General features: G+C 48.3%; 1 protein-coding gene across 8 annotated transcripts in view; it reads left to right on the forward strand.

Moving 5' to 3' along the window:
* ASPH (aspartate beta-hydroxylase) overlaps window positions 1-22,975 on the forward strand; it is a 675,802-nt gene that overhangs the window by 483,368 nt on the left and 169,459 nt on the right. For all 8 annotated transcript variants that reach the window (XM_085605545.1, XM_085605551.1, XM_085605546.1 and 5 more), the window contains 2 exons: window positions 3,780-3,930; window positions 8,498-8,634. In XM_085605545.1, coding sequence (XP_085461671.1) covers window positions 3,780-3,930; window positions 8,498-8,634 — 288 coding nt within the window. The remainder of the gene's footprint in view (window positions 1-3,779; window positions 3,931-8,497; window positions 8,635-22,975) is intronic.

The raw sequence follows: 22,975 nt of genomic DNA on the forward strand, positions 1-22,975 counted from the left end.
CACCCCGCTTTCCCCCCTCCCCCAAATTAGGTTACCCAATGAAAACACAAGAAACAGTTGTAAGTGGGTAACAAATGCTGCAGGTTTATTACATAATTCCAGTATATGTAATAGGTGGGTTATCTTACGGGCGATCCAAGGGCAGGCGGCCATCTACTTCACCTGCCCGCCTGATGAGCCGGGCAGCACGGGAACGACCCGCAAGTGCTGCCCCCCAAGTGATTCTTTTACGATCACGTGCCGTTGAAATTGTACTCACACCCCCCCTCTCGGGGCGGAGCGTCGCATAGCAAGCCCCCGGTTGTTCAGGCCCACAACCGCCCGCAGGCCTAGCGGGGCGCCGACCGGCTTCCGGGACCTCTCTGGAGGCTCCTCGTTTTGGCTCAGGCACTACGTGGTGCCGCGCAGAGGTACCCTTTGTACCGGCCTGCTTCCAGATCGCCCTGTAACTCTGCCTGCAACGAAAAGGAAAACATTACAACGCTCAGAAAAAACCCCACCCAACCACGCCTACGCCGGGTAAGCGGTAGGGAGGGAAAAAGGCGAGGTGGGCGACAAAAGAGGTCGCCAGTGAGGGTGGGGGAAGGCTAAATAGCCTCCCCCTCACACCTGGGCCCGGAAGTGACGCGCATTGCACGTCACTTCCGGCCCTGACACAGAGGGGGGCACCAGTCTGTGTCCCTGCCCCCCCCCCCGAAGGAGGGAGTGGGGAGGGGTGACCGGGGCCCCGGGGCCACTAAGGCGCCGACCGCCGAGTGGCCACCTGCGGGGGCCGCGGTCAGCGGCATAGTACCCCCAGGGGCACCCCGCTTTCCCCCCCTCCCCCAAATTAGGTTACCCAATGAAAACACAAGAAACAGTTGTAAGTGGGTAACAAATGCTGCAGGTTTATTACATAATTCCAGTATATGTAATAGGTGGGTTATCTTACGGGCGATCCAAGGGCAGGCGGCCATCTACTTCACCTGCCCGCCTGATGAGCCGGGCAGCACGGGAACGACCCGCAAGTGCTGCCCCCCAAGTGATTCTTTTACGATCACGTGCCGTTGAAATTCTACTCACACCCCCCCTCTCGGGGCGGAGCGTCGCATAGCAAGCCCCCGGTTGTTCAGGCCCACAACCGCCCGCAGGCCTAGCGGTGCGCCGACCGGCTTCCGGGACCTCTCTGGAGGCTCCTCGTTTTGGCTCAGGCACCACGTGGTGCCGCGCAGAGGTACCCTTTGTACCGGCCTGCTTCCAGATCGCCCTGTAACTCCGCCACAGCCCTGGAGGCGGCTAACCGTCGCAGCCAGGGCCCCCCACCAACCTAGCTCTTACCTGCACCTCTCCTATGGTACAGTGTTTCATGGAAGAGCTCTGAACGGTATGGAGATCATGTGATTTTCAGTTTCTGTACCAGATAATCAGGGCGAACCAGTGGGCTGTATTTTATGCACCAAGCAAGCCATTTTGGAGATGTGCCAAGCATCAGCCGGTAACCACTGAAGCGTCATGAGAGCGAGGGTGATGTGGTGAAGTGTTTTTGCTCCCAGATGCTAGGAGCTGAAGTGCAGAGCAGAGCCGGTGCCTCTGGTTTCCCTTTTGTACTAATACAGACGTGTCCACGCGGAAATTGGGTGATTTAAGGGAGTCACAATAAACATAGAAGGTGAGGCTAGGCAGGGCGGCTGAAGCAGAGAATCTAAGCGTGTATTACTGCTGAACCAAAATGGGCATTCCCTCAGAGGAACAACTTGTGAATCAGGGCACCGCAGCAGACACTCGGCACACAGGAAGTGAGCAGAGAGACAGAGACGTTTTAAGGCATGGGTAAAGTGGGCTCTGGCCCAGGGCCCCAGCCTTTCGGAGGGGGGGGGGGGGGGGGGGAGGCTGATAGATCCAGCTCTGTTCTCCACACATTACTGCCCTGATGAACTTGAATGATTCTTAAACATAGTTTGTTTTAAATACCACTTGCCTTTAATGTATTTTTAATATGAGTGATGTGTGGGAGTCTATTGCGGAAATGTTGCAGTTTGTTTTTCAGCACTATGCAACATCCAGAAAAGTTCCCTTTAGATCAAAACAGGACTTTTCAGATGAGAAATGGCAGTTGGTCGCAGAGATTATTTGCAATGATATTAGTGAGCGGCTGGTGCTGTATTACAATATTTAAAACACACATCACAATCCCTGGCTGATAAATAGAAACGCATTTAGAATTTGGACCTTTGGGCCTGTGCAGTGTCGTTCACCTGGCCAAAGAGGGCATGGAAAAGCGGAAATTGGATCATAAATTCAAAGCTGTTCTGAACAGGGGCTCCCAAAATCAGTTGAACCCAGGGAGGGCCCCCAAAATCCTTAAGATGTCTGCAGAGAGGCATCCTGTGTCTGGCCATGACATGGAAGGCATCCCTGCATCTGTTTCCATCCCTGCTGTTTGCTGTGCGGCTCCTTGTAAGCTCAGTGGCAGCAGCCACAAACAAAGGGCGGGTGTAGGGAACAGAGGAGGGGGAGCGCGGGGGGTCACGCAAGGGGATGTTTCAATATGAAAAAAACAACCTACCTTCAGGGGCTGGCGCCTCCTGCTTTGCGCTTCCCCTTCTCTTCCTTCTTCCAGCAGACACTGGAACCAGCACGTCACAGACTCCCATCCAATCCCCTCGCTGCTCTCCTGCTAGGAAAGCAGCGAGGGGATTGGGCTGAGCAGGCTGAAAAGATGCTCCGCTCAGACCAGAAAGTCTGTGGGGGTTTCTCCAGCCCGGCTGTTCAATGCAGACGGACTGAAGAAACCTAAGTGGGCATGTATGTTTTGGTCGGCCTGAGACAGACGGCCAAACACATGTGCGCACTTAGGGAGTGGACATAGCACTCCCCCTCCCGTGCCCTGCGCCTTCCTGCACAAGCTGGCTCAAAGCCGACAAATTAAAAATAAAATGATGTCAGAACATTGTTTTATTTTTTATTTGCTGGCTCCGAACCAGGCATTGGGGCGGCGTTCCTCCTCCATTGCACAGGAGCCACCCCTGTGTAAGCTCCTCCTCTCCTCTGCAGTTTTCAGTACTCTCCTTTGCCAACCACCACCGTGTGGTGGGAAAGCACAGCCAGCGCTCCAGCACATTACGCAGCCCAGGTCGATCTGGTCAGAGGAGGAGCGAAGCACAGGATAGGGCAGCCCCACTGGGCATGCCACAGCTGCATAGACAGCACTGCCGTGAAGAAGAGTGAGTGCTGTGCTCACACTGTACCACGTGGTTGGCAGTTGTCATTAAAGAGATCCGTGCCCAGAAGTAGGCTCCGGAGTCCATTACTAGCAAAGACTAGTACCAATTAACCATTGTCGATGACAACACATGTGTGGCATTGGCATGTTCAGAAACTTACGAAAGCATTGCAGGCCAAAGGAAGATTAATATTTATCACATTGGTCTGTTTCAATTTTAATTCACCCATATCCAACATACTATCTTCCATGAACGTTTTAAGCAATGAGCTGCCTCCATTGGCGGGAATAGGAGAGCTTACTCACGACAGCAAGCAAGAAGACATATGGGCAATCGTAAGCATCCTTGTAAGAATTCATGTTTGCACATGGGGATATAATATGTCTATCTGATACCCTGGTGAGATGTGTAAAAGAGTATGAAAATTCTAATGGCAGTTCTAAGTTTGTTTTGTTTTCATGCCCACACATATTCTGCCACACAGGAGATATCATCAGCCGTCTGTGATTTTCCCCTTTTCACAAAGCTGGACAGTTAAGAACTAGTGGTTTAAATGTAATTTGTGCTTCCATCTAGTGTGAGGATGACCTGGCAGAAAAAATGCGGAGCAATGAAATGCTGCAGAGGGCTGTCAGCACTTACGAAGAGGTGGCCAACTTACCAAACGTTCCATCAGACCTGGTGAAACTGGCCCTGAAGAGGCGAGCGAACCGGCAGCAGTTCCTGGGTGAGGTTGATTTTTTTTCTTCATTATAACATTTTATTGAATTTTTCGAAATACATGAACCACTTTGCACAATAATTTAGCACTAAGATAACAAGTTCATATAGACACTCACGTGTTTGAGGAAGTATAGTATCATGAACCCGTCACATTATCAGGGGAAGAACCACAGTATGCGCGCATTATGCCGCAGCGATTTGGAAGTGTTCCCGGTGAGGTTCAGTGAGCTGTGATAACTACTCATTGAGAGTCTGGTGGAGGTGTATACCAATGAGGATACAACCCGCCAGGCTATGAGTTACCTGGTGTTTTCGCCCAGTACCATTGGGTGCAGGAACGCCATGCCCCGGTTTACCAGGTGCCAATATGCACTTAGTAAAACCTCAGGCAGGAAGAGGCTGTAAGCTGAATGAAAGCCAGGCACCCACCTGACCCCCTGTAGCACACTGGTGGAGCACACAGGTCTCCCACCATCATTGCAGGAGTCTGCCCCTGAGGCCCACTCACCCATTGCCTCTGCCTGACAAGCTGTCATGGCCCCGCCTCCACGCAGATTTACTACTTGCGCACAACAAGAATGGACATAGCCCCAGTATTGGTGATACACAGTTGAAAAGGACCCAGTATTTCTAGTCTGTGTGGTTATTCCCCATTCCAAGGTCATTATCTTGTAATAGCCAGATTTTGACGTGAAGATACCAGCTGTAATCCTTCATCGCCCGGTTTCATTCACTCCAAACACACTATAAAGCAATTTCCCTTGATCACCACCTGATGCACCTCTCCAGTGACGACTTCTCATCCGTTGATATCCCCTCACTCTCCCAATCAACTGTGGAGTGATGCCTCACCCTTCCCAGTCAACAGTGACGTGCCCATCTAAAAACTACGTTTTCTTTCTGACTCCATCGTGGCATTTCTTGAGCACATTTACAAAGCCTTGCCTTACCAACAGCCTCCAAAACCTTCAAAGCACATCATTCCACCCTAGGCTCTACCTTCAATCCCCTCTAGCCTATCCCCACCTTTCCCTCAGTGGGTCACTATTCCACTTTATCTGCACCTTCAAGACTAAGGTGTGCCTCTGCCTGCACAGTGGATAGACCTCTCCAGTTAAACTCCCACATCACTGCTCTCAGTGAACCCAAAGTTCAATAAATTCAAGACCTAAGCCGGTCCTTCAACCACACTGAAAATATCTGTTCCATTTGCCAATTCACTTCTCTCCTCCAACCTCCACTATCTCCACAAACTACTTGGCCAGCAGCATTTCTACTTTCTACTTCCATACAAAGATCAAAAGCACTAAAAATACACTGTCTCCAGTGTCCTGACAGTCCTCCTTCTATTTGCTTCCATCTGATCAGCCAATTTAATCTTCTTCACTGTTGCACCCCAAAGCAACATTCACTCCACCCTAAAAATTGTTCTTGTGCCCTTTCCAATCCATTCTGCTCTCTTGTCGTCAAAGCTTCAGTTCTCTTCTCCAAAAATCTTACTTCTCTCTTTACATAAATCAGTTGTTATTTCTGGACTGAAATCTACCCACAGTTTTTTAAGTCCGGTGTAGTACTGCAGCTTATAAGAAAATAACTTTTTTTTCTCAGAAGCTCTTGAATGGTTGACCTTCAACAAGCTTAAGCTCTACATATTCTCAGATAACCAACTTAGCGCACTTCGGTCTGGACTCTGTAGCCTCCACTCCCCTGGGACTACTGCCTCAGTCTTCTCTAACTTCATAAACTCTTCCAATAATTATCATCATCCCCTGTCATCTGTCTTCTTCCTCTGCAACCTGTTTACCACTTTTCACGCCTTCAAACGATCCTACAGAACCTCTTCACAGTGAATCGATACCGTCTTAGATTGGTTCTCTACAGTTGTCTCTTAGTGTTTCTTCTCATTCTTCCAGGGTTCAGTCGAATTCTCGCACACATCTGTTCCTGTTGGTGTCACCATGGTGCTGCCCACCTCCCCCACTTTTGTTACATATATGCCACTTTCCTTGGTGCATCACCACCTCCTTTGGCTGCTCTTATGACCCCTTTCCTGATGACAGACAGATTATCTTCTATTTTTCATCACTCGCCCACTCAAACTCCAACTCGGATCTTAATCTGTAGACCACCATTTATCTCTGCATAACTCTGCCATTTCTCACACTCCTTGTCCACGACTGAGATCGATTTCCTAGCTTCCCTACCAAATCATGCTCCATGCTTATGCCCTTCATCCTGCGTAAGAAACCTTTTAATGTTATTTGACTCTATGATTTGTCTAAAATCATTCAAACCCTCCACAGCCGCTGCTGCCAGGTTTCACTCTATTTTTATTTAAAAACAGCAATCGCATTACATTGTACACCATCAAATCACTCATTTATGCGTTCACAGGGGTTCATTCACAAACTGTATTTTTTAGTACGTTTAGTTGTACTGCAGTAGTGCTACTCATGCACTACATGGTCACCACCCATGCCTCTTATCTCTCCTTTGCAGAACTCCCCACCCCAACTGCACAGATCTCTGCACATGTACACCTTTGTTTTAGTACTAAATGAAGGTGGAGGGATAGGGGAGTGGTCATAAAATGCGCAATAATTACTACTGAATGGGATGAGTTTGGGGATGGTTCAGGGAGGGCCATGCACCCACCTAAAAAAGAGTAAGTCCACTCTATTGACAAACAGCACTTCTGAAATTACTACAGCCAAAATAGGGCCCAAAACAGTCGTAAATGTACTCTGCTGAGACCTGAAGTGAGTCCAGCACAACACATGGCCAACCACTGGTACTGCAACACACTCCCTTAGAAAATAATGGTGGACTTGGGAAATAATGTTAAAAGAAATTAATTTTTGACTTTTAAAATATATGAAATGAATTTACATTAATCTGTAACCTAAAAGAATTTTTACAGTGTTTAGTAGAGCTTAATTAACTTTTTTAAATGTCCCTATAATTTACCAAAGGAAGATCTCTGTCCAGCGGGCGAGACCTGAGCTTATGTGTGAAAGGTTACTAGTAGGAACTTTTCACTGGTAAATTAGGCGTCACTCCCTCAATTCAGGGGGTGAAGACATGTACGCCTGCACTTTGTAGTAACTTTACATTTTGGAAATTGTGAATATCAACAGTAGTTAAGTTACTAACTACAAAGTGTCAGAGTAAATTTACACGTGTTGATTTACTCCTGTGTATATCTACCTTTATGAATAGGGCCATACTTTGTAGGTTGGTTTATTGCAGCTGCTGCTCATTTGTCTTCGAAAGACTCATTTGACGCCCTGGTCATCAGTACACAAGCTCCCACATCACCAATCGATGTCTCTTAATACAGTTTTGTACTTGTAGCAGAGCCCAGTTCAGCCTTCTCATGGTGGGCTCGGGACAATCTATGACCTATCCCCACTCTGTCTTACCCGCTTTGCTGCCCTCATGGCAGTGTTGGACTGGCCTGTTAGGTACTCAGTCCCTCAGGCACTGCCAGATGAGCGGGCTTGAAAGGGCCGGTGTTTAGGTGATTTTTTTTAAATCTTATGGACCATGATGGATTAAAGTGGCACACGCATTGGCCCTCTCAAACCTGCTCTTCGGGCAGTGCCAGAGTGACCGAGTGCCCGGCCGGTCAGTCTAAACCTGCCGCGTGGTGCACTGATATCGGACTCTTACTCTCCCAAACACTGATAAAGCTTTGCCTATATGTGTGCATGTGTATATAGATTGTTTGTTCTATATGTGTGCATGTGTATATAGAATGTTTGTTCTATATGTGTGCATGTTCTATATGTGTGCATGTGTATATATATTGTTTGTTCTATATGTGTGCATGTGTATATAGAATGTTTGTTCTATATGTGTGCATGTTCTATATGTGTGCATGTGTATATAGATTGTTTGTTCTATATGTGTGCATGTGTATATAGATTGTTTGTTCTATGTGTGCATGTTCTATATGTGTGCATGTGTATATAGATTGTTCTATACGTGTGCATGTGTATATAGATTGTTTGTTCTATATGTGTGCATGTGTATATAGATTGTTTGTTCTATATGTGTGCATGTTCTATATGTGTGCATGTGTATATAGATTGTTCTATATGTGTGCATGTGTATATAGATTGTTTGTTCACCCTTCAACAAATCATATATGTAACCTCCAGACTTGCATTCCACGGCTGCGTCACTCTTGACAAATTGCTTTCCAAAGTATTTCTGTTCTAAATGCGCCTCTCAACCTTCTTCAGATATATGGAACAAATAATTGCATTATGCACTCATTAGGGGCCTTTCGGGCAAGTGGATTAAAATATACGCTGATTATGATTAATAACCAAAGCCCTCACATGTCCAGCAACGCTTGAAATGATTTTCTCCTTTAGGATAAGGGCTGTCAGGCATCAGGGCTGCCTGTGGAGTCCTTAAGGTGCCATGAACCTTTCATGCGAAGACGGCGCTTCATGGAGTAATGGCGTCCGAATAGTGTAACCTTACTAGCGCGTGCTTCTAATGTGCCTGTGACACGCTTCTCTTCATTTATGTTCTGCTTTTTCCTCTCTGAATGACATAAGGTCGCACAAGGAGTTCGCTGAATACTCTGCAGAAACTAGTCCAGCTCTTCCCTGAGGACACTTCCGTTAGAAACGACCTTGGGGTTGGATACCTCTTGCTGGGAGACAACGCCGCCGCAAGGAGAGTCTACGAGGAGGTACATTCCATGCTTCAGAAAACGTATCATGCCTCATGCTTTACTCTGGTTTCCCCTTTGCTGTGATTCATCTTTCATAGTGTTACGAGGACCACGTGGCTTATTTTGTATATTTTGACAAAATCCTTGCTGGAAGAAATGTTATTGTTAAGGAGATATGCGGATGAGACCCTTGATAAGGATCGAATAATCGTGAACCACGAAGATTTTACTAGAACTCATATTGTAGCACGAAAACGCAATAACTAGGGATGGCTAAAGCTACTATCTGATGTATTTTTATTGGTTTAGTTTGGTGTTTTTATTTGTGCAATGATACAAGAGAATGCCAAAAAAACATAAAGAACGTCTATCGCAGTACACTGAGAATTAAGGAAAAAGAGAGGGGGCTGTGTGCTAGTTCTATCAGTCCCAATTCTTCCAGCTCACAAAATGGAGCACACTTTGTAGTAAAAGGGGACAGGTAGGACTTCCGTGCTGCATCATTCCCGACAAATGATTATCCATTAATATCAGGGTTCTACCATTCGTTTGTTTTGGTTAGTGACAGAGGAGGTTCATCTCAATTTAAGTAATCATTTACCAAATCCAATATTGTGAGGATCTGGGTGTACTATATGATATGGCTGTGGATCCTTATCCTGGAGTACACTCACACATACCGTCTTGCGTCCAGTCAGTATCGTTTACTCAACCTTAGCTCAACCCTGGGTAGCTGTGGCTGTGAGCAGTAAGGTTTGGGAAAGGTACCAAGGGCCTGATTTAGATCTTGGTGGGCGAGTTACTCCCTCACACCAGTGACGGACATCCTGACCCCCGAAATATAAATCCCATTACATCCTGTAGGATTTATATTTTGGAGGACGGGATATCACTCACCGTTGTGACGGGAGTAACCCGTCTGCCAAGATCTAAATCAGGCCCTTAGTGTGAAGCATTTGACCACACCAAACAACAGAATAAAGTCACACAACAAGAAAGAGATGGAGTGTATTTTTATGAATTTTTAGAGTCCTTGATTATCAAAACAAGCTGAGGGTTTCGGAGATACAGATTTTTAAAACAGTAAATACTTTTAAATGCAACCGCAAACAAGCATTGGTCAACAAAAACTTTGCAACTTATGAAAAGTTTAAAACAGTTCGGCAACTCCTACCCAAGTTCTGCAAGCAATTCCAACAGGGCAGTGGGCTATGAGTTTATTATGGATACTTTGGACAGTTACCTGGCCACCAGAGTGTTTTTGAAGAAAGTTCTCAACTTTACAGGATGTCTGCCTTAGACTTCAGTGGAGTGGTCCTGATGCTGAGCCATCGACAGGGGTGAGGTACGGTTCATCCCTCGGTTCACGGTGGGTTAAGTTGACTTTGACCTCGGCACTTGGGGTTTCACTGCATCCGCTTCGCAACAGTAGAAGGTCAGCTGCGGTTAGGCCCTCTGTCTCACGACGAAGCGGTCACAGAGAATATCCTTGGTGGGGGGTAGTGTCCCTTTGGTGTGATGAATCCAGTCACAGATAGCACTCTGCGATCTGGCTGACACGGGTGCAGGTTTTGGCTATCTGTGTGTCCAACGACTGGCATTGGCACAACAACTGCAATGGCTACCTCTTTGTCGATTTGGGCACTTTCAGCTCTTGTGTCCCTGCAGCTGCTTCCAGGGGATCAGCGGACTGATCCTTGGAGTCACTGCAGTTGGTGAAGGAGGGAAACCATCTTTTTAGGTTGAGCCTAGACAGCGCATGCGCTGTCGCAAGACCTGTAGTAAACAGAATATGGAGGGTAATTTCTCCTGCCACTCGCCATTTGTTAACTCTGGCATTGCTCTTCTTATCTGACTTATTGTTGGCTGACGATCCGATATGTCACTACCATTTTTGTAGGAAGCAGCACCGACCAACTACAGTTTAGTTACGCTACTGGGCTTTTCATTTAGGGACTACTTGTTTTCTTTGCTGCTCCCATTCCCAGAGGAGGTTTGCACACTGCCGCCGCTGGCACATCTGCCCGGTTCCTGCCCTCACCCAACGCCTTGCTCCACCGCTCTCTACCCGGAATCGATGCTTCCTGTTTGGCACCACCTGAAGCACTGGTCTCTGCTCTCACCCTGACTGAATTAAATGGAACTGACAGTGGGTAATAACCGGCAACAGTTAAAACTGCTGTGAAAACTGCAACACGCACTGTCACTTACTTGCGGTAAATTAAGGTGCGGTACTCCTCTAAGATGGCTCCCGCTATCTGCCATACGCGGCTTGGAAGAAGATCAGTCTTCTGTGTCTACTTGATGTTGCAGCTGATTCTACTGCTGTGGCTTTGGGCGTCTGGAACATACTGCTTCATCGTGTGTGCATGATCTGAGCCCGGACAGGGCCGGTGCGCCCAAGTAACCAGTATGTGCTAGTTTCCCCACCAAACAGTGTAGAAGTCCGGCTATGATCAGAGCTGCAGCGCTGTCACTTTCAAAGTGCAGCAGTCCTTCTAACAAGTGAGGGGGGAGCCCATTTAAATGCACTGGAGTACTGCAGGACTCCTGTACCTCTACAGTGCATGTCCAGTCTGCCTCGCTGCAGTAAATGTACACATTTTGTGTTCCCCACCACGGCCGTTGCACCTTAAGTGATGCTGTCCACACTTCTTGCATCACTATTTTACTGAAGTAACAGTGACTGCCAAAGCCATCTTTGATGTGAAGACGCTGAGAACTTTTTAATTGAAAGAATGCTAATTCCTCATAATACTACCATCCAGTAAACATATAACAGCCCTGCTCAGGACCCTGGTGCTGCAAAGCATCTCAGCTAAAAAGTGAAGCAACTGAAGTGCTGCACTCCCTATCCAAAGAGCAGCACTCTGAGAAGCCCTGGTTCTGGTTGCCGCGGTACGTTCCCTTTAAGAGCGCTCAAAGTTTTCTGCCAGCAAGGATGCAACCCACATTTCTTATTTCAGCTGCATTTCAGCATTCGTTTCCAATCTACTCTTGTGATGGTGGATCCATCTGTCCTCGTAATTTTCAGTCCACAATTACAGACAACGTGAAAGAGCAATTAGCAAGCATTTGCAATGCAATAGGTCTCGTATTTACGCAAGTTTAAGCTATTGGCATTGTAAATGACAATCAGGCACATGCATCAAAAGAAAAACCGGTCGCAAACGGGCAGATTCTCAGCATCTACCCCTTTGCGGCCAGTATTTTTGCATTTAGGATGCATCATCCCAAATGCAAAAATCGCAATTTAAGTAATCTCTAAATTGCGATTGCATTTAAGGAATCGCAAATTGAGATTCCTTAAATGTAATGCATTAAAGTAACAAAATTAGCGATTTCGCTAATAGGGGGCGCAAATTTCCATGAAGTTGAACTTCATGGTAATTTGCAAAACCTTTGAAAAATGCACTTTTGTGCATTTTTCAAAGTTTCATGTTGCATTTGTGTGCGCAACATATGTGCACAGGTCAATCCCAGGGGTGCAACAGGGTGTCCTTTTGACACCCTTGCACCCTGAAATTGCATGCGCAATTTGCGAGTATCTATTGGTACTTGCAAATTGCGCTAGCGATTTCCCATTCATTCCTATGGGCCTGTAGGTCCATAGGAATGAATGGGAAGCCATTCCTTATTTGCGACTCGCAATTTGCGACTCGCAAATGAAGAATGTGTAGGAATCGCTACTTTTATAGTGATATAGTGATTCCTACATGCATAGGATTTTGAGAGTCCTTAATTGCAAATCCTTAATATTCGCAACATTCTAGCTTGATGCATGTGCCAGAATTTATTTGCTTTTAAAACCAAAACATAAATAAAAGGCATTGTCATTTACAATGCAATAGCTCAAACTCACGTAAGTGCGAGACCTAGTGCAAATGCTTGTTTTCTCTGTCAGGTATAGTCCCAAAAGTGCAGCAGGTGCAGTCCTCTCAACAGGGGAGAGGATGTTGCCTTACAGCTAGAGCAGTCGACCTTGAAGCTGAGGAACTGGGTTCCAGTCTCGGCAGGGACGCTCAACATCCTGTGATTTTGGGCAAATCACTTAATCTCCCCGCACCTAACAAAGATGAATCTGTGCTTGTGTAACAAAACTGGTGCTATGTAAAGCGCCCTGATACCTTCAGGTCGAGTTTGCGCTATATAAAACTAAAAAAAACAAAAACAAACAAACGGTGCAGCCTCTCTTTGTGCAAACTAAAGGCAGCAGGGCAGTCCTTCTTAGGTCCTTTCTTCTTCTCCAAAGTGAACTGAGGGGCAGGTTGCAGAGGTGCCGTACTTATCCCAGGAAAGTGCCCTGAGGGGACCATGCAGTCACTAGCCAATGTGCTACTGCTGTGGTTCCTAAAGTGTGTGCCACGGCACCCCGGTGCGCTGCCAAAACTAACCAAGGGCGCCGTGTTCGCAGTTTCTGAGCATAGTCCATTATGAGTTATACCTTCTTCTGGAGTGCAGGCCGGGTGCGCGGTGCCTGGCGACCACTGGGTGGCGCACTTGCTGCCTCGTAATGTAATAATTCATTGTAAGTGAAGAAACACATTGTGACCAGAATAGACGTTGCCCTCATTGAAAGTGTTTTCACTTTGCTTAAGCATCTGCTGAACAATCTCCGCACAAGGACAGCAGGAAGGGTTTTAGTATTTGGGTATTGTTTTATGAGCACCACCTTCGCAGACCACGCACCCCAGGAATTGGCATCCCGTCTCAGAGAAGGCTTCCATGGCGATGGCACAAGGACATTAAGATTCACTGTATTCTCAAAAAAGAATCTTTGTCCATAGAGTCCAGTGCCCACGGTGATGGATATTCTCATTTACTTATGTTTCTGTTCCCGGTATTTATGAAAGACAAAAGATTGGGCCTGTGAGGGCTACACCGACCCAACAGTGAAAGCTTCACTGTTTGACTTTGTTACCACTGAATACGATCTTGTGTAATTCCACCCCGGTTGCTCCTTCAGGACAACAGAACAAGCGCCTTCATTTCCTTGCAGCACTGCTGTGTATTTGCCCATCATTGATAACACCGAGGAACAAACCGAATGCTGCCCTTTTTCATTACAGAGGAGTTGGGAGGTTTTGGCTAAAATATATCTTATTACATCAAGATAAACCCGGAAGCAGCTGGAGTTCTGCCTCAAAACAAGATGTCCAGTACTTTTTATAAATCGCGATTTTCACTAGTATGCTTGTTCGTATTTGCTGATGGCTTTTTCTGATGTTGGAGCCATATTCAGGGCTTTGTCCACACTATGCGTCGTGGCTCTGTATTCTGCCTTCAAATAGAGGAATTGTGTGTACTTTCATGGGGGTTATAGTGCCTTCAGTGCATCCTACTTCCATTGCAAATGTGCCAGCTTTTAGTACTGTATTTGATGTATGTGTCAGTACAGTGTAAAGACTTGCAGAAGTGAAGCATACAAACGACTGAGCTGCAGCAACGGGACCCTGTGGTTCAATTAGCGGCATTGCAGAAGGTTTGTTTTCCATCTCCATACTGTGGCTATTGCTGCTGTTTTGTTGCTGAATTACAGTGGTTTGCATAAACAGTATTCGACCGCGCTATCTTTCTTAATTGGAGGTATAGCACCAGAAGTACTCTGAATGCCTTGGCCTTTTGTTGGTTTTATTACATCAATCCTTGGCTACAAAAATAGGCTTTGTCTTTCTTGACATAAGAGCTTCCTTTACTGGAATTGAAGTGGAGTCATGGAAGCAGTCTGAGCGGACTTTGTGTCCGAATGAACCTCAGTGGTAGGCCACTGAGCTGTCATAATGTGAAAGGAAAACCACAAAGTCAACAAGCCATTGTAATTCCTCATTGTATTCTATGTGGATCACTAGCTAGCATATGAAAGGAACTATACTAGTAGTTCCCAAACTGTGCTCCACAGCACCCTGGTGCCCCTAGCTGGTTTCGACTGGATGTGTCCAGCTCTAGTCTGAGCGTGCATGACCAGCAAACAGATGCAGTCACTGCATGGTCCGAGGGCACACAAATATTGTGAAAAGGGAGAGAGGAGACGTATCCCTGCATTGCACGCACTATTCTCCATACCTTCAGCGCAATTACTTTCAGGGATTAAAATGAAAACATTACTGAGGCCGGGCTTACACACATGCACACGCACACACCCCGTCCCAAAAAAGTAATATAATAGGAAGCCACGGCCAATTGGTCAAGGGAGCCGCAGGTCAAAAAAGTTTGGAATCCACTTCCTTACTTGATTAGTTAGGTGGTCCCATTCAGAAGTTAGCCGGGCTGGGGTGCCAGCCGGTAACCCTGTGTTAGCCAATGGGGCACCTAACCCTTCCACAGGAAAATTACAATTTAGAAGTGTCACTGCTGAGCCATATAGAAAATAATATGTCCTACTTAATAATATATAGCTCCCTGCCATAGGGCTCCATAGGCCTTCCTTCCGGTGACTTGCCTATATCCTTTAGGTGAAATGGCAAAATCGAACTAGCAGTGTCACACACTGCCTTTTCAGTCTGCAGTGGTAGGCTGTGGTCCATTTTGTCTCTTTCACATGCAGGGTAGCACAAACAGTGCTGCAGCCTGAGTAAACAGTCTGCCTTGCGTGCCCTTTGTATCCTGGTAGCATATATTGGGGACTTATGAGTTAGTCCTTGCCAATTGGGTGTAACCAATTAAACATACCTTTTGCAAGGGGTCAGTACACTGGCACTGAGGTCTGGACAGCCGCCTCTGTGCACTCTCAAAGTTGAAGTCAAAAGGGGGCAAAAAGTGGGGGGAAAACCCGCAAAAAGCCTTTTTCCTTACAAATATATACTTAATTACTTAATAAATTATTCAGTTGATTTAAATCAATTCTATACATACCTTTAATGCATTTTTAATGCATGCTGTTAATTCATCTTTTTTCATTGCAATGTCTTGATCCAGTCCTAGAACAGACCCCAGTCTTTTGATATTTCAAAAGTTGCCTGGTGCTTAATAGAACTGTCTCCTCCAGATATCCATTTATCCTTTTGAAATTGCTTATCCGTTCTCCTACTCTCAAGGGGTCCTCTGACCTCCATTTCTGAGCCATGATGGATCTTTACTACCAGTGACCTGAAAACGATTAAACTCTCAATGACATGACATGATCATTGCTGTGATTTCACATCCTCCCAAGTAGGCCCAACTTTGGGCCATTATTCAGATTGAATGCTAAGACCATTTCCAGGTTCTTAAGAATAGAGGCTCAAAAAGATATACGTATTTGGGAACTCCCATACTAATTGTATCCAGGTCCCCACTTCATTTTCACATTTGGTGCATTGAGCGCTGTATTCTGTGACAATGTTATGTATTGTTTGTGGAGTGTAGTGTAATCAGTATAGCTAAAATGCTGATTTACCAGAAGGTGGTTTATAGTGGTGTTCATCACCTTATGTTCTTTGAGCAAAATGTGCATCACTGTGTCCAGAGAGCTCTGTGCACAGATTTTAGTGTGATCTGGTGCTGTGGTTTCTTATAGCAAGTGATATACTTAGCCAATGTAGCCTTTGAAGGCGAAATAGGGCTTTGACACGTCTTTATTATATCCAACAAAGTAGTTATGGATCTGTTTATATTTAAGGAACTACTCCTTAAGTTCTACACTATATCTTTGTTGTATCTTTGCAAAAGAAATTATAGCATTTCCGTTAAGTATTTAATCAATCACCGAGATATCTTTTGAGGTGCAAGTGAGTTCCTGCAGTAGCATAGGTATAGACCCTCTTCTTTTCTGGATTCTCATCTTTATTCAGCCATTGTGGATAGACTTTATAAAGTGCACTCAGTGGTTCAAACGTAATAGTTTTGTAAAACTTTGCACTATTGAATTAATGGCAAATCAATAGGTCTCCCTCGTGTCAACCATGTAGATGATAATATTTGTAAAGTATTTGTCATGACTGATTATGATTTATGATTTTCCATACCTTTTGACGTATACTAGCATAGTAATATAACTCAAATTTTGTTAGTGTCCAGCCACTGCCCATCAATGAAGCACATGATTTAGTTCAAGCAGTACGAGGGGTTTTGCCTGCCTTCACCAACGATATATTTAAGCTAGTTTAGCGACAAAATAATTCTTATAAACAACATGAAAAGTGTTAAAACAACAATAAGCAGCGTGGAAAGGCGACCATCTTAATTTTGATTATTATCTAACCTACAAATGAGAATGCCATGTACCACTATGTCTCAAACTCTTTTTCTGTTTTTGTTAATAAAGGTTCATAGTTTAGTTTACGTCTTTCATAAGCTTCTCCTTTGACCATTGACGCAAGATATTGAACTGCATATTTTATCACCATATTTTAATATTTTAAATTTCCTTTGTTAGTTCAGATTTTGATTTTGAATTTAGATACCTTCTGTATTAGGTTTGTTTATTTTGTAACTATCATATCCTAAAATGTTTCTGTTGCTCTGAAGACATTATACAAATGTTCCAATTCAGGGGTAAGAAACATACCTACATCGTCTCTATATAATAAAATCTTAATTGTTGTAGGAGTATTAAGACTTGCCCGTATGGTTTATTCTTTGTCTACACTGTGATAAACGCTTAATAAAAAGATATTGAAAGTGGGCCCCTGTCATGTCCCTCTTTCATTCTCAATCTCGCTTATGCATTTTCTTTCTATTACTAGACCTGTGTAAGAGCCCTGTAAAAACTAGGTAGCCGTGTGAACTAAATTGGGAAGCGTACCCATTCCATCGCTTGCTTTAAAAATCAGCAGTCCAACAGGTCAAATGCGTTCTCCATGTTTAAGAATCACATCACCATGGGGGTCTCATCGACCTTGGCATAATCCATTGCTTTCTAAAGATATTGTATGTTTTCAGCTTTTAGATGTGTGGTAATGAAGCCCGTTTGATTTGGAGAGCTAATATGTGCATGGTCAGAGAGGGAGCGTGCGGCTATTGGAGGAGTCATTATTCCTGGGGAGGAGTGCGTTAGAGACCAAGAGCATGTCTAGACGTGCATAGGATTTGTGAGCCGCAGAGTAATGGGTGTAATCTCGCAAGTCCGAATGTACGAGTTACTTACCTTCGGTAACGATGTATCTGGTAGAGACGATTCTAGCCGCAGATTCCTTCACGTAGAATTATCCCCAGGCGTGAGACTGGATCCGGAAACTTTTTGCCAAAGCATCCCTGCGTGCTGGGGGACGGGGTGACACCATGCGACTCCGCCCAGGCGTCGTCCGCGCACGTGACATCAGCGAGGTCACATAAGACCCGCCCCGGCGTGCCCACGTCAGTTTTTTCTTTTTTCCGCGTGCAACGTGGATCCGTTAGGCCCTTTTTTCTTCAATTTTTTAGTGGAACAGTGTGCGAATGCCTTCGGGCTTTAAGTCTTGCACGTCTTGTGGGCATATTATGTCGGCGACAGACCCTCACCTCATTTGTATGTGGTGTTTGGGGGAGGATCACGGCACCACAGACTGTACACAGTGCCTACGGTTGAAGCCGAAGTCGCGGCGGGAGCGTCGGATGAAACTTCTCTCGGCGCGTCTCTCCAGGTCGACGTCCTCCCCTCGGTCTGCTTCGACAGACGGCTTCAGACTCGGCCGTGGTCGTCGTCCTCGCCTTTCTTTGATGTCACGTGAGCGTCTCTCCCCGGTGGGTAAGTGTCGCAGTTTGTCCCCGGCGGCTGGGTTCCGGCCTCCCGGGTGCGTGGACTCTCCGCGGGTGATGCGTCCCCGCATGTCATCCTATCCACCGTTTCCCGTTGTTGGGGCGTCGAGAGTCCAAATGGAGACATATGCGGCGGCTTTGCAGGCCTCGCTGGTGTCTCCTCCTCCTTCCCCTCCTGGGGCATCGGCGGATCCCTCGCTCTGCGCAGGGCCATCTGAGGCGGCGGCTCCGGCCCCGGCTACGACTGGTTCGGATCCATGCTTGGAGGATGTGGTACTGTTGTGGTGCGGCTCCTCTGGGGCACCTCCTTCAGGCCACGATGTCTCTGCCTCGCCGTAAACTCCCGCCAGAGTCCCTGTGGTGTCGCGGGAGGTCGCTGGGGCTTGGGTCGCATCCCCGAGCCCCTCTTGGTCCTTTGACAGGGTGGTCCTGTCTAAGGCCGAGGTGATGTCGCTACGGCGCCGGCAGCAGCTGGACCGCGCGGAGCCACGGAGGTCGGTGGACCCTCTTCGTCCCGTCCCGCTCCAGGTCGAGGCCGAGGGGAGACCCCTCGTCCCTCTCCGGGCCCCTCTCACCCCTCCACACAGGTGGGTGCCTCGTCGGAGGGTGAGTCGGAGGTTGAATCGTCCCTGGCATCGCCGCATGGGTTGCCGAGCAATCTTCGCCTCATTCTGGGCCGCGGCTGTCGGAGGGCTTCGTGCCACTCCCCAGGCCCGTCTCGATCCCTCGCGCATGTGGCTGCCTTGGCGGGGGTCGGGTCGGCGTCACTCCGGCGCCGCCCCAGAGCTAGAGCAGCTGCAGTCCTACTCCGGTCTCCACTCCGGTCCCCGGTGCGGGGTGACTTGGAGGTCCCTTGTCCAGCGACGCCGGCTAGTGCCGACGTCCTGCCTCAGGCAGCGGATTCTACGGCTCCGTGCAGGGGTTGTACCGCGGATTCGTCTTCGGACACTCCTTCTTCTCCGGAGGCATGCATATTGGTGTCGTCCTCCCCGGAGACTGGTCGTCGTGTGGTATCTTTTTCACCGGCGTCGAAGGCCGGGTCCCCGCCCTTCCTGGGGCAGAGGTGTTCGTCGGAAGAGCGGCAAGTCCCTCATTCTTCGGCTCCTTCTGACTTCCAGGTCTTGCCCGCCCCGCTTGGCCTCGGGAACGGCCGCCTTAGTTTGCAGCCGTCGCCCACGGAGGAGCTGATTTCTCCACCACGGGGCCCTACGGAGGGGGGTGCGGCTTCGCTCCCGCGGTGTCCACGGCTGTGGGCATCCTGCGCATGGGTGATCCGGTGGCTCACTTTCAGGCGGACCATCTATTGGAGGTCCTCCACCAGGGCTCTGGTGGGAGGGAAATCTAACTTCCCTTTGAAGGTTCGCTCTTGGCATCCCTGACGGGGGCTTGGAAGCATCCTGCCTCAGGGGACCCGGTGCCTCAGCACCTTCTGCACCGGCACCTTCCGGCACCGCGTGACCCGGCGTGTCTTTCCCTTCACCCCTCAGCCGCCAGCCCCCTTTTGAAGACTGGTTTTCCCTCCCTGCCGCCTCTGTTGACTCCGCCGTCCCGAGAGGCCCGCTGGCTGGACTCTTGGAGACACAACATGTTTGCCTCGACGAGCTTAACACCTTGTATGTGCTGGCTAGGGCCTCCTCCTGTTTGTGGGATCTGCAGTTTACCTGGAGTCTGTCCTGGTGGACTTGCGGCATCATGCTATGGATGGCCGGGAGCTTGCGACGTTTATTCTCCGCTCCGCTCTGGACATCTCGGAGGTGCTGGGCCGGGCCATGGCTTCCTCTGTCGCTCTCCGTCACCATGCTTGGCTTCGAGACGGAGTATTCCTTGAGAATATTCGGGAGCGTCTCATCGACCTTCCGTTTGATGGCAGCCTGTTGTTCCATGCCCCGGCTGACACTGCCATCCAAAGGCTCTTGGCAGGGCTCCTTCCTTCTCCTCCTCCTCCGTCACCTCCTCAGTGACTTCTGAGTTGGGTTGATTCTGGGCCTTCTTAGGCCGGCTGTTCTGACTGTGCAGTGTGTTTTCTTGCCGTTTACGTCCTTCCTTGGGACTTTGGCATTGTTGGCTGCTGGACTGCCCTTGTGTTGATTGTGTGTGGTTCTGCAGGAGTTGTTGCCAGACTTGGCCCTGAGATTGGGCCTTCTGCTTTGCTTGGGCTGCTTGTCAAGGCTTCAGCGGGGGTGTTTTTTTCCCCGTGGCTCTTTTGTTTTTTCCTCTGCTGCGGAAGTTCTTCCAAAGAGGGTTCCCATGTCTTGGGACTTAACGTACCCTATGTGGGGTAGTAGTAGCGGTCATATGGCTTGCGCTCTGCTAGAGGGTTCTGGTCGCCTTCGGGTGCCTGGTCTCCATGGAGTTTAGGTAGGTTGCTTTTGCTTTCTGAGGTCGTGGTGGTGGTTCGGCCATCTCCTCCTCTCCCTGCTCCTGTCTTGAGGTCTGGGATGATCCTATGTCTCCCTTGCCGGGCGTCGCCTAGTCGGCCTTCCTGGGGCCTCTGGCTGTTCTTCTTGCTTCCGGCTTTGACTGCCGGTGCTGTTCTGGCGGGCAGGCTGCTCTCCATCTGGAGTGGGTTCGCCTTCTTTCCCTAGTTTCCTTGGGCCCTCTAGGCTTCTTCTTTTTCTTCCGCTTTTCCTGTCTTGGCATTGGGTGGGAGCTATGTTGCCTTGTGGGGGAGTGGGGTGCTTCGGCCTCTCAGTCCTTGCCCTTGGTTCCTCTGCTGTGAGTGTACGAGCCTCTTCAGCCTTCTTTCCCTCCTACATCCCCTTGGGGTCGGTGGGGTCCTGCTTGTGGGGGTTCCCTTGGCCTGGCAGGGGCGAGGTTCTACCTGGTCCACAGATCTGGTCCCCTGTGGGACCCTCTGTTCTGCATTGGCTGGTGGGGTCCTTTTGCAGACCCTCCTTCCCAGGGGGTATTGCTAGGGTATCTATTCTACGTGAAGGAATCTGCGGCTAGTAGTCTCTATCTGATGTACGAGTTACTTACCTTTGGTAATGATGTATCTGGTAGAGACGATTCTAGCCGCAGATTCTTTCACTGCCCGCCCTTCCTCCCCTATTCTGCGAGGACCCTTGGGTTGGTCTTCGTACACAACTTCCGGTGGGGGGGCTGTGTCTCCTGTGAGTGCCTTCCTTGTTCTTGATGGGTGGCTCCGTCTGGGGGCGGTTCATTCCTCCTTTGGTCCTTGGAAGATGGGGTTCCGGTGCTCCGGTGTCCTGCTGCTGTGGCTACTCCAGGTTTGGGGGGGGGATTGCTTTCTATCCCTGTCCTCCCTCCCCTCCCTTCCTTCCATTGCTATCCTCTGATTAAGGGTTACCTGGCCTTGTATTGCCCTTGTGCCTTGTGGGTGGTTGCCCTCTAGGTTGGGGTGGCTTGGAGGTTTGTTGTCCCGGTCTGTCTTGGGACTGGTCCCGTTCCTTGCTCAGGATGAGGGGGGTGGGCTTCCTCCGTGTGCCATGACTTTACGCCTGTTCTTGCCTCTGGAGCACAGGGTTGGGAGGTTGTCTATGTGCGGACAGGGTGACTGCGCAGGTTTCTGCTTGTTCTTCTTCTTTCTTCTTTTCCTGCCCTTGGGTTCTGCGGTGTTGGCACTACCCTGGTGGTGTTGTTGGTCACCGTTTCTTTCCCATTTTTCTGCTCTTCGCACACTGTTTGCATGCTCCCACAGTTTTTTATCTGGTGGTTCCGCGTTGTGGTGCGGAAAAGTTCTCCGAAGAAAACTGACCAGGGCGCGCCGGGGCGGGTCTTATGTGACCTCGCTGACATCAGGTGCGCGGACGATACCTGGGCGGAGTCGCGTGGTGTCGCCCCGCCCCCGGCGCGCATGGATGCTGTGGCAAAATGTTTCTGGAACCAGTCTCACGCCTGGGGATAATTCTACGTGAAGGAATCTGCGGCTAGAATTGTCTCTACCAGATACTTCGTTACCGAAGGTAAGTAACTCGTATATTCGGACTTGTGAGATTACACCCATTACTCTGCGGCTCACAAATCCTATGCACGTCTAGACATGTTCTTGGTCTCTAACGCACTCCTCCCCAGGATTAATGACTCCTCCAATAGCCGCACGCTCCCTCTCTGACCAAGCACATATATCTATTTCCCTGCTAGATAGGGGCTGTGCTTAGGTCTTTTACATTCCCCTAGCGCTGTAGAGAGTGTATGTGCCAAGCTATTTGACTACCTTCAAGACAATGACGAGACCCCTCTAGCTACCGTCTCGGAAACTCTTAAAGCGGTGATCCGCAGGAAATTTATAGCAATCTCCTCCGCTGACACCCAAAGCGTAGGGAAGCCCGTCAGGGCCTGAAAAAGAAGTGGCTGAACTGGAAGCGATACATAAATGCACCGGGGCCCGAGGGTTTGGCGGTCATTAGAAAAGAAGCGGATGCTTCTTAAACGAATAGACCTTGACAGGGCGGAATATGCTTTGCTCCGCCTCCGCCATAAGTGTTATTTGGGTAGTGATAGATGTGGGAGTATGTTGGCACAGAGATTGCATGCCAGGGCAGTGGTGGGGACCATACCCTCCCTAAAACGGTCTACATGCAAGCAGATCCACCTGGATCGTGGAGGAGTTTCGACAATTCTACCAATCTCTCTATAGCGTGGATGCGAATGGCTCCCCTGACGCAGGCGAGTACCTAGAATCTAGCAACCTCACCCAGCTCCCTAAAGTGCAGGCAGAACCCGTGGAGGATCCCATTTGGAT

This window comes from Triturus cristatus, chromosome 5_1 (genome assembly GCF_964204655.1).
Source record: "Triturus cristatus chromosome 5_1, aTriCri1.1, whole genome shotgun sequence".
Taxonomy (NCBI): Eukaryota; Metazoa; Chordata; class Amphibia; order Caudata; family Salamandridae; genus Triturus; species Triturus cristatus.